Source organism: Dasypus novemcinctus, chromosome 6, assembly GCF_030445035.2.
Source record: "Dasypus novemcinctus isolate mDasNov1 chromosome 6, mDasNov1.1.hap2, whole genome shotgun sequence".
Lineage (NCBI taxonomy): Eukaryota > Metazoa > Chordata > Mammalia > Cingulata > Dasypodidae > Dasypus > Dasypus novemcinctus.
This window is the reverse complement of record NC_080678.1, coordinates 37,857,784-37,870,303: the sequence shown is the minus strand read 5'-3', so window position 1 is coordinate 37,870,303 and position 12,520 is coordinate 37,857,784. Positions and strand designations below refer to the sequence as shown.

The window sequence follows — 12,520 nt, the reverse complement described above, 5'->3', positions numbered from 1 at the left end:
GCGTCATCTTGTTGTGTCAGCTCTCCGTGTGTGGGGCACCATTCCTGGGCAGGCTGCACTTTCTTTCACGCTGGGTGGCTTTCCTTACGGGGCACACTCCTTGCGTGTGGGGCTCCCGTACGGGGGGACAACCCTGCATGGCAGGGCACTCCTTGCGCTCATCAGCACTGCGCATGGGCCAGCCGCACACAGGTCAAGGAGGCCCCAGGGTTTGAACCGCGGACCTCCCATGTGGTAGGCGGATGCCCTAACTACTGGGCCAAGTCCGCCACCAGTAATTCTAATATTTAATTTTTAGCTACTCCTACTGGACACATATATTTTCCATAAATCAACACATTCCTCCCCCTACCACCCCACTTTCTTCGAGTGGTCTAGTTTGTATTGTTTTAAGTAAGTGCGTTATGCCTCTGCCAGTAGGTGAGTTTTAATTTATTTTAAGGACTATAAAGTGTCTGTAGTAGACTAGTAGCACATCTATTTCATGATTTGCCTGTAGAAAAATTTATTTAAATGTTTTGTGGCTGAGTCAGACCATTTCTGTCTACCAGGGTACAGATAACTGTTGTGTCCAACACATGCTGGTGGCATACAATTTTCAACTAATGGAAGGTCTTGTTTTTTAAATTGCCTTTATTTAATGTTGTGGGTATGTAAATTCTGAGGATGCAGAATATTCAGAGATCATGTCTGTTTGCTCACTGTTATACTTGGGGCACATTTTGGGTATTTTATGATAATTGAATGAATGAATAACTATTTCGGCCAAAAGTAGACTTTAAAAACTAATTTCCTTTTTATCATTCTGTAAAACTCAGCCCCATAATAAATTTAACTTCCAGTAACTGTCTTCCTTCATTTGGCATTTAAAATAAAATATGGGCATATATGGATAAAAGCATAGAATAGACTTCCTCTCCTTTCTTTCATCCAGGCTCCTAAATCAGCTTACTTTGTACCTTTCAGGCAGAATCCTGATATCTATAAATATCCTCTTCCCTATTTAGCAAACCCTGATAATCCTGTGATCTCCCATCTGCAGTAGTTGGATTAATACGATACTGTATTGTATTTGCATTTGTTTTCCCTAGACCATGCTTGAGATGCAATTTATCATTTTGCTGGAAGAAAATATTAGCTGAATTTTCCATTTCTCTATAATTTCACTTAAAGATGAAGCATGTGAAGTTATTGTTTCCATAGAAATTATGTTTTCTGTAATTATTCGATTTCAAATATAATGAGTGTGTAAAATGTCTTAGCCTGCAGAATACAGTGTTTTTATTTGGTGTTTTATTTTTAGAAGAGACACAGATGAGGGAAAACCCAAAACATTACTTTTGAATTTTGAAAATATTTTATAGAAAACAGATCTTCCATCACAGTTTCTATGCTAGTAGATAATACATAAGAAGAAAATTTACCTGTTCTGTCAGTTAATGTACTAATGTGATAAGTTCCAGTTGTTTTAGAATTTATTGTAAGAAATAATGAGACCCTTTCTTTTCAAATCTAATCAGGATCTCAGGATCAGTAGTTCAGTGTATTTTCCCTGTTCTCTGTCTTTTTATATCACCAGTCCCCTGTGGATTTTAGAATTCTAATTTTAACTCTTCTCAAAAGTGGTATTATAAATAAGAGTGATTGCAATATAGCTATAGCTAATAGAAACTAAGGGGAAGGGGGCTTCTCATAAATATAGTTTTGAGAAGGAATAGTGTTAAAGTGTTCAAAGCCAGAGGAGATAAAAACAAAAGCAAACATGTCCTGCCTACTTTTTGTTTGTTCCAAATCTGTTCAGCCACTCCTCCCCAAATCTTTCAGCATAGAATTTGTCTTTCTATCTTAGATGAAACCTTATTTTATTAATGAAAAAAAATTGAGGAATAGAAAGGTTAAAGTGATCTGTAGCAAGTCTGTCTACTGACAGTAGCAAACTGATAAAGAGTTCCTGAGGCAGAAGGGAATTCTTAATAATTATGCATATTTGCATATCATTGTCCAAAGACCCAGTTGTTGAGAATTATTTATCAGAAGTATTATTTGATCTCAGTGAACAACCAGGTTTGAATTTTTGTCCAGTACAATGTGGATAACAAATATAACCATTTTATGTAATTCTAAGGCTCAGCTCGAAGGCATTTCTGATTGGGCTGTGAGATTAGATTATATCTTTAAACTCTAGATTCTTGATTCTTGTTATAACCATGCTTCATTAGGACAAGATTGTCGACTACAGAACAGAACAAATAACTGTCATGTAAAAAATTTAGGTTCTCAGCTAAAAAAACAACATAGTTTATTTCCATCCCTAATAATAATTATAATTAAAACCAATAAACAAAAAATATTAAATTACTAGTCAAAAATACCCTGTTAAATTTTTTTTTGCTTTATGAGTCACTTTTGCAATTCCCTAACCTCTCTGTTAAGGAGGAATTTTCTGATCCTTAATCTGAAAAATTAGAGTATCTATACCATGCACCTATCCTACTAAGGTCTTGTGACAGTTAGGTTTCAATAGGATATTTTGAACAAAGAAGTCTTAAACATGAACTAAAATACTTAAAGTCTTAGTGCAGTTATAATTTTAGGCCATCTTTTTGTATAGCACCTTAAGATCTTGCTTTAACTTGGATAGATAACTTTTTTGAATTCAAGAGCTAGTATGTAGGGACTAAAAAAAGTACCAGGTATTATGGGAGACAGAGAAATCGTAGTCCTTACCAATGACAAACATCACTCTAGTAAAGGAGAAAAGTACGAAAATCAATTAATTACCCCTGACCTGATATGAGGAGTGTGCTTAGATGAGTGTCTATGGAGGGCTATTGGGACTCAGGTCGGAAAGCAGTTCATACTCCTAGGATATCTGGTGTGACTGCTCAACTGGATTAATAAGAGACACAGGAATAAGCCATGCTATTTATTAAGCTGCTGAATTCACTGAAGTACTCTGATAAAACTTAGAAGGAAACAAATGGAATGAATGGCATTAGAATATACAATAATAATATAAGCTATCCATAACTAAGAACTTTTGTGAAAGAGGAGGAGGTGTTCTGATGTCAGTAATGTCAAAGTCAGGGCCATTAAAAGTAATCTCCCTTCTTTATGGCTATTCAAGGGCTTACTCTCCATTTTGCGCAAATTGAAAAGTGCACCAGACCAGGAGGTAAGAATCCTTCTCCTGGGCTTGGATAATGCTGGAAAGACTACTCTTCTGAAACAGCTTGCATCCGAAGACATCAGCCACATCACACCTACACAGGTGAGCACTGTCTTGACCACAGATTTTTGTACGACACAAGGAAGAGGATAATAACAATATGAATAACAAAATGGGAAATAAGTTTTGTCCACTTCCAGGTTTTGTTTCCAAGAGAAGTCTGTGCAATTCAGAACTAATCTAAAATTTCAAAAATATTTCAAGATAACTGATTCCCTCAGATCTAAGTAATTACTCATATTACACCCCCCCCCCCCCCCCCAATGGCTCCCTCGTCTGCTTGCTCATTGTTTTTGCTCGTTTTCTGTTTTGTTTTTTCTTTAGGAGGCTCTGGAACCAAACCCAGGACCTCCCATGTGGGAGGCAGGTACTCAACTGCTTGAACCACATCCAGTCCCTGCTCTTTTGTTTTTGCTCGTTGTATGCTTATTATTTATCTTCTTTAGGAGGCACCAGGAACTGAACCTGAGACCTCCCATGTGGGTGCTTAACTATTTGGCCACATCCTCTTCCCCATATTACTTTTTTTAAGATTTTTTTTTCTCTCCCTTTCCCTCCCCTCCCACTGTTGTCTGTTTTCTCTGTCCATTCACTGTGTGTTCTGCATCTGTTTGCGTTCTTGTCAGTGGCACTGGAAATCTGCATCTCCTTCTGTTGCGTCATCTTGCTGTGTCAGCTCTCCGTGTGTGCAGCACCACTCCTGGGCAGGCTGCACTTCTTTTGCGCTGGGCGGCTCTACTTGTGGGGTGCACTCATTGTGCGTGGGGTTCCCCTATGTGGGGGACACCCCTCCGTGGCACGGCATTCCTTGTGCACATCAGCACTGTGCGTGGGCCACCTCACCACTTGGGTCAGAAGGCCCTGGGTTTGAACCCTGGACCTCCCATATGGTAGATGGAGACACTCTTATTAGTTGAGCCAAATCCACTCCCCCCCATATTACTTTTAAAAATAGCTTTATCTTCACTGAGTATGTTATTAATACATGTAGAAAATACAGAGCACAAAGGAGGACACTAAGAGTATTCTAAGAATAGACATTGTTAGTGTGTATTTGCCACACTTAACAAATACAAATATATATCAGTTTTTTAGATTAAAAACAATTACCTATATTTTTAAACCTGGAATCATCAACCTTCCTCTTTCCTAAGGCTAAGGAAGCAAAACGTAAGATAAGGCGGTGGTGGTGCTCACAGTATGGAAATTCAAAGACAAGTCCTGATGGGAAGAACCCTAGTGTGCTCCTTTAGCCCTCATTCCCTGTATGAGAAAGTTTGACCTTTTGCCAAGCTCCTGAGCTTTCTAACTAGGGACAGCCCTGTTGGTCTTAATAGGCTTAGAGTGTTTGAGCAGTAGAGGTTTTAGCTAAACCAGGGTTATTTAGCATTTTCCATTACCATCCTGTGCTAAGACCTTGGTGTCAGATGTGAGTGGCTGCTGCTGGTATGTGTCTTCGTGATTTGTGAGTTTCACTGATTCACAGCTCTTTGCAGAAGTCATTTCAAGTGCTACCAAATGAACAATTTTACAGCTTCTGAACAAATTTAATGTATAGCCCAAAGAGGAACAAATTATAGTAGTCTAGCCTACAAGGGCTGAAAACACATATTAGTGTGTCAGGATTTCTGCCAGAAAAAGAATAGCTAGTTTTTTAGAGTATTAGCAGTAGGCTAATATCTCTCTAGAGTGCCACTAAAATGAAGATTTCCATACTGCAAACTTGGGCATGAACCTAATGTTCCACTGCTAATACTCTAAAAAACTAGCTAACCTTCGGGCATCATTTGGTATATTACAGGTAACCCTGCTACTATGTTATGTCAAGGTTCTACATTTATGCCTTAAAAACAAACTTTTTTTTTCCTTTCACTATTTAAAATATTTATTAATCTTTTTTTTTTTTTGGTCTTTATTTTTTTAATATTACATTCAAAAAATATTAGGTCCCCATATACCCCCGCACCCTCCTCACCCCACTCCTTCCCCCATACAACAATCTCCTCCATCATCATGAGACATTCATTGCATTTGGTGAATACATCTCAGAGCACTGCTGCACCTCATGGTCAGTGGTCCACATCATAGCCCACACTCTTCCCACGTTCCATCCAGTGGGCCATGGAAGGACATACAATGTCTGGTAACTGTCCCTGCAGCATCACCCAGGACAACTCCAAGTCCTGAAAATGCCTCCACATCTCATCTCTTCCTCCCATTCCCCACACCCAGCAGCCACCATGGCCACTTTCTCCACACCAATGCCACATTTTCTTCGATTATTAATCACAATAGTTCATGAACAGAATATCAGTAAGTCCACTCTCATCCATATTCTATTCCTCCATCTTGTGGACCTTGGAATGGTTGTGTCCACTCCACATCTGTATCAAGAGGGGCTTAGATTCCACGTGAATGCTGGATGCAATCCTCCTGCTTTCAGTTGTAGGCACTCTTGGCTCCATGGTGTGGTGGTTGACCTTCTTCAACTCCATGTTAGCTGAGTGGGGTAAGTCCAACAAACCAGAGTGTAGGAGCTGAAGATTGTTGAGGCTCAGGGCCTGGCAATCATATGGTCAGTCCAGAGATTCAGATCTCCTGGGTATATATTAAACCCCAGCAGCCACTACAGTTCTGGTAAAAGTAACAGGAGAGGCTTGTGAAAAAAGATCACATCTGAGTCCAGCTCCATCACACAGAAACACAAACTCCAAAGAAGGGCCAACTGACATGGCACTGAACTCCATCTGCCTAAAAACAAACTTTAGGGAAGCAGATTTGGCTCAACTGACAGAGCATTCACCTACCATATGGGAGTCCAGGGTTCAAACCCAGGGCCTCCTGATCCATGTGGTGAGCTGGCCCATGTGCGGTGCTGATGAACGCAAGGAGTGCCGTGCCACGCAGAGGTGTACCCCGCCTAGGGGAGCCCCACACACAAGGAGTACGCCCTGCAAGGAGAGCCACCCTGCACAAAAAAAAGCACAGCCTACCCAAGAGTGGCACCGCACGCATGGAGAGCTGACGCAGCAAGATGACGCAACAAAAAGAGACAGATTCCCGGTGCCACTGACAAGAATGCAAGCGGATACAAAAGAACACACAGCAAGTGGACACAGAGAGGAGACAACCGAGGGGGGTAAAGAGAGAGAAATAAATAAAAAATAAATCTTTAAAAAAAACAACAACAAACAAACTTTAATTGTGTTTTTGGTTTTATTAGGAAAAGAAAGAAATGTTCAATGTAGTAAATTTAGACAGTTTAGATAAAGTAAAATTATGAAACTAAAAATCATCCACTATGCCCAGTCTTACAACCACTGTTAACATTTAGGTATATATCTATGCAGTCTTTTTTTTTTCTCTACATGTATTTATGATGGGTGTTTATTTATTTTTTTTCTTTTAGTCAGGGTATTTCTTTAAAATGACTCATAAAGAATATACTGTTTTGTATCATCTTTTTCAGATACTGTATAATGAACACTGTTCTGTGTTATGTATGTGAACATTGATGCAATACACCTCTCTAAATGTTTGCACTCATTTATTGTTATTTCCTTAGAATAATTTCCTAATAGGTTTGTTGGGTCTGATGACGTATAGAATTTTAAGGCAGTTGATACATATGACAAGATTCCTGGATTTACTCTTATTTATTCCCTGCCTCATTCCAGAAAGGATTGGATGTTACTGGGTTTGACATTTTGTATCAGGATTCAGCTTAGAATTTTTAAATACACATGAATGAGTCAAAATGCAGCTGCCTTTCACAATAAGCTTAAACCCTTTTCCTTTAAAGTTCTTAAACTTCTAGCTCATTCAATCATTGACCCTTTAGAGGAGTGGTGGTCAGCCTCATCCCCCATTACCCTCTAAGGACCATTTATCCCCAGAGGAAATTGGGAGGCAGTGTTCCTTTACCCATTGCTCTGCACCTTGCTGGACAGTGTGTTGGCAAGCTGACAAATGAGACAAATGTGTATAGAAGCAACTCTAGTTCCACTTAACGCCAGTTATTCTGGATGAAGTGCTGCTTCTGTGGTAGCAAGGTACAACTGGATTTTTCAAATCCTGATTTAACTGTATCGTTTTTACAAGAAGATTTTTTTTTAAATTCTTGATCATGAAATGTGTTCCACAAATCCCAAAGGTTTCATTAATTTGTTTCTCTCCATACTAACTCCCAGCTCGCAATTAGGCCTGCTCCTGATTGGCTTTCTTTCTTCAAAGTTCCACCTTGAGTAACTGTCCTGAAAATGAATACTTTCTTTTCAAGTGCATGAGAAATACCTGTTAGTGAACAGTTTCAAATGCCCTCTGGTTTGTTGAAATGTTTCCTTCACTACCTGTAATTGAGGACTTCACTTTGGGACTTGAACATGCTGTTCCCACAGGCCTCACATACCCCACTCAGCTGATATTCCAGTTGCAAATCCAACCTCCCCATTGTGTCCTAAATTCAGTGCCCTCATTTTCTTGATTAATGCATAGTAGGAAATTTATTTTGAGCTGCTCTTCAAAACCATTTCTCTAGGTTTACAATTTTTGCCTCTTTTTAAACTCAAGATTTGTTCTGTTCTCCTGAGTCTTCAGATTCAGCTTCTGATTTTTTGTTAGTTACAGGAAATGTCCTATTTCAATTTTACCATCCTGGGGGCTCTTCAGGGAATATGGTCTGTGTGTATTATAAGAGCTACTTTCCTTCTGAATCCTTCTCAGCATTTATGTATATACATACTCATCCCAGAAAGCAGAGTGCTAGACATGGCGTTGTTGGCCCTGACTCCACAACCTCCTGAAGGGGCTGAAGTATGCCCAAATACGTGTTCTCTCTTTTCTATCAGAGCAAACCATTTCAGTATTATCATTGTTGCATCTGGCAGAATACTTCAGAATTACAAATAACGTAACTATTGAACGTAATTTTGTCAGAATTATTGTTTCAAAGCAAAATAAAGTTAAGTGTTTTGGCTTCTGTCTCTTTTAGGGTTTTAACATCAAAAGTGTACAATCACAGGGTTTTAAATTGAATGTCTGGGATATTGGTGGACAGAGGAAAATTAGACCGTACTGGAGGAATTATTTTGAGAATACCGATATTCTTGTAAGTATTCCTTTTGATATACTAATTCAGAATCTCTTCTGCCATGTGGTAGGAATGTGAATACTGTAGTGCTCTTGTCAATAATGACATTGCTATGACATTAATCACCGTAAACTTAGTGGGCCAGTAGAAGGCTGCCGATCGCGAAGGTTGAGAAGAGGAAAAGTCTGCATAATTTGTGTAAGATGTTTTGTTGTTGCTCAGTAACAGAGTTGTGCCCACCCTCACACTTTGGCCAAATAAAGTATTTATTAATTACCATAGTGATTTGAACAGCAGAAGGGAAGTCAGAAGATTGTGCCATTGATTGTGTAACTCGAGGGAAGTCAGCTAATCAGAGTGTATCCCAAAACGACGAACTGAAATAATAAAAGTCCTGGAAACCATGACATACAGGGAATGGTTGAAAGGCCTGACGACATTCTGCCTGGAAGAGGGAATGCTTGGAACTGTCTTCAGTTGCCCAAGAACTATCCTAAGTCAGAAGGATTGGCGTCATCATGAATAGTTCTAGAGACCAAGTAGGGGGCAGTATTGGAAGTTTAGGGAGGTAGAGTTTAACTCAAATAAGGAAGAATTTCCCCATAATTATAACTACCCAACAGAAGAAGCAGTTGCTTCATGGACTTGGACTCTCTGGCTCAGACAGCGCTCATTCAGGCAGATGCTGAAAGTTTAGCTCCCAGCTCGCTGTCACTTTTTGTAGGACTGTCTCAGAATTCTTGGAGATTTCAATATCTACATAGCGATTTCTCTGCTACCCCAGCCTCTCAGTTCCTTCACCTCTCCTCCTCCAATGATCTTGTCCTCTACTTTATCTCAGCCACTTTCGTGATCATACCTTAGAACCGTGAGGGAAATTGCATATTCTTTTCACTAACCTCTAACTGAAAGTTTGCATTTACTTCACTTATGACTACCAGCAATAGAATGCAGTAATGTCAGCCACATCTATGACTCTGTTATCTGTAGAAATTACAGATATTTATATGTCACATTTGCAGTTATTGTAGATATCTCAAAGTATTGTTTAGACTTCTCACTACTTAATACTTCAAAATTATCATCAGACCAACCACTAGATCTTGTTATTTAACGTGTTATATGTAAAAGAAGCATATATATTCCTATTTCACAATTTTGTTTTTTAAAAAATTTCAATAACTATATTTCAGTATAATTAGTCTGTAATACTATGCATTTTATTTTATACATTTTAGAACATTACAAGAAGGAGTCCATAGGTCTCTAGGCTGCCAAAGGATTCATCACTCAAAAATGGTTCAGAACAATCACCACCAAAAAAAAAAAAAAAGAATGGTTAAGAACCCCTGCCTTACACCTTATTATGTCCAATAGTTTCATCCGCTCTAGGATCACAGTTTCAAGCCTCTCACTCTCCAGCTCCCACCTCCTATCTTTCCAGCCTCATTCCCTTTAGTCTGCTGACTCCAATAGTCCTCCCCCCTCATCACCTATAATCCTTCAATCCTAACTCCTTTCCACTGCCCCATATCTTATGTCCTCACTTCCCTCCTTAACCAGACTAGATTTCGTGATCCATCATTATAATCACTCCCTTGTAGACATCATCCACTCCCTTACCTTTCTCTCCCTTTGTCGCACTTGCCTAGATAAACCTAATCTAAACCAACTTTCTGTCTACTCTGTGGTTGAACCTGTGGAGCTGAATGTGGCTTGAGGAAAACATAAACTAAACCAAAGTGACAAGTCTCATTTTCAATACTGCCCACCTTCCTCAGCCTGGCAGTCCTCCTACATTCCTTGGCCCATTTGCTCCCTGGCTCCCTTCAACAATAGTTCACTCCGTTTGCTCTCCTCAAACTTCTTGCATTTCAAATAGCTTCACTCTCTGTTGATTACTGCTTCCTATCCATCTCTCTGACTGAATCATTCCTATCATATATACATCCTGTAATTTCTCTTGTTTAAAAACAAATAAAAAATCTTAACAATACTTCCACTACATCAAGTTTACCTTGAAATATTGTCTTACCTTTGTTTCCAGAATACCGTTCTATCTTGTTTTCCTTCTTTCTCACTGACTACTCCTTAGTTTCCATTGCTGTATATTCTTTCTTATCTCCCCAACCTCCAAATATTGGAGTACTCCAGAGTTCATTCTTTATGCTTTCCTTCCCTAAGTCACTGCTCAAGAGACCTCATCCAATCTCAAGATTTAATTACCACCTACATGCTGCTGAGTCTCAAACTAATATTTCCAACCTGGGACCCTCCTCTAAATTCCAGTTTTGTATTTAGTTTTGTATTTAGCTGCCTATTTGACATATCTGTTTCAGTGTCCAGTAAGTACCTCATTCTGGCCAAAATCAAATTCTTAGCTACATCTACCCCTGCCCAAACTCACTCCTCTAACAGTCTTCTCAATAATGGTAATTCCATTTATCCAAAAACTCTGGCATTATCCTTGACTTCTTTTCTTCTGACTCCCTATATCTGATCCATCAACAAATCCTGTCACTCTACTGTCAAATTCTTTCTAGATTCTGACCTCTTCTCTCTACCTCCACAGCCACCATGCAGTGATTTTTGCAGTATCATAGTAACTAGCCTTCTTTCTTTTTTTTAAAGATTTATTTTTTAATTTAATTCCCTCCCCTCCCCCGGTTGTCTGTTCTCTGTGTCTATTTGCTGTGTCTTGTTTCTTTGTCCGCTTCTGTTGTCGTCAGCGGCATGGGAAGTGTGGGTGGCGCCATTCCTGGGCAGGCTGCACTTTCTTTCACGCTGGGCGGCTCTCCTTGCGGGGCGCACTCCTTGCGCGTGGGGCTTCCCTACGCGGGGGGACACCCCTGCGTGGCAGGGCACTCCTTGCGCGCATCAGCACTGCGCATGGGCCAGCTCCACACGGGTCAAGGAGGCCCAGGGTTTGAACCGCGGACCTCCCATGTGGTAGACGGACGCCCTAACCACTGGGCCAAGTCCGTTTCCCAGCCTTCTTTCTTCTACCCTTGCCTCCCTGAAACCTGTTCTATGCACAATAGCCATAGTGATTGTGTTATAATATATATGTATAATATATAATGAGGGTTTATGAGAAATAAAATTGTGAATTAATGCAATTCACCATGATTCTTCAATGGAGACTAATCAAAATATAAAACTGTACTCTAATTAAATTAACAAACACAGTTAAGGTGCTGTGATGTGCATTGCACAGGCCCACCATGTACATGTTCTGGCCAGGTTAAAGATTTTGGTGGCAGAGAAGCAGTGTGGCTCAACTGATAGAGCATCTGCCTACTATATAGGAGGTCCAGGGTTCAGTATCCAGGGCCTCCTGACCCGTGTGGTAAGCTGACCCATGTGCATTGCTGCCACGCACAAGGAGTGCCATGCCACACAGGTGTCCCCCATGTAGGGGTGCCCCACACGCAAGGAGTGTGCCCTGCAAGGAGAGCCACCCTGTACAAGAAAAGCGCAGCCTACCCAGGAGTGGTGCTGCACACATGGAGAGCTGATGCAACAAGATGATGCAACAAAAAAAGCGACAGTTTTCTGGTGCCGCATGACAAGAATGCAAGCGGACACAGAAGAACACACAGCAAATAGGCACAGAGAGCCGACACAGGGGGAATGAGGAGAGAAATAAAACAAATCTTTTTTAAAAATTTAAAAAAAAAGATTTTGGTGGCAAATCCCATGCAATGGGTCCGCTTAAACAAAGGGAATTTATTAGCTTATGGTTTGGTATTTTGTTTGTTTGTTTTAAAGATTTATTTATTTCTCCATACCCCCCCATTCCCCCTGTTCCCCTCACTGTCTGCTCTCTGTGTCCATTCTCTGTGTGTTTTTCTGTGTCTGCTTGTATTCTCATTAGGTGGCTCCAGGAACCAATCCTGAGACCTTCTGGAATGGGAGGGAGGCAGTTACTCTCTTGTGCCACCTTATATCCCTGTTCTGCTATGTCTTCTTATTTTCTCTCCTCTGTGTCTCTTGTTGCATCATCTTGCTGCACCAGCTCTCTGTGTTTGCCAGCACTCCTGCGCAGACCCCATTCCCGTGTGGTCCAGCATTCCATGTGGGCCAGCTTGCCCTCACCAGGAGTCCCTGGGCATTGAACCCTGGACCTCCTAGATGGTAGATGGGAGTCCAGTTGGTTGAGCCACATCCATTTCCCTAGTTTATGGTTTTAAGGCTAAGAG

At 40.4% G+C, this 12,520-nt stretch overlaps 1 protein-coding gene across 1 annotated transcript in view; it reads left to right on the top strand.

Moving 5' to 3' along the window:
- The window catches only part of ARL3 (ARF like GTPase 3), a 38,038-nt gene that overhangs the window by 3,898 nt on the left and 21,620 nt on the right, over nt 1-12,520 (top strand). Inside the window, exons 2-3 of the mRNA XM_004478846.4 lie at nt 3,128-3,271; nt 8,220-8,336. Coding sequence (XP_004478903.1) covers nt 3,128-3,271; nt 8,220-8,336 — 261 coding nt within the window. The remainder of the gene's footprint in view (nt 1-3,127; nt 3,272-8,219; nt 8,337-12,520) is intronic.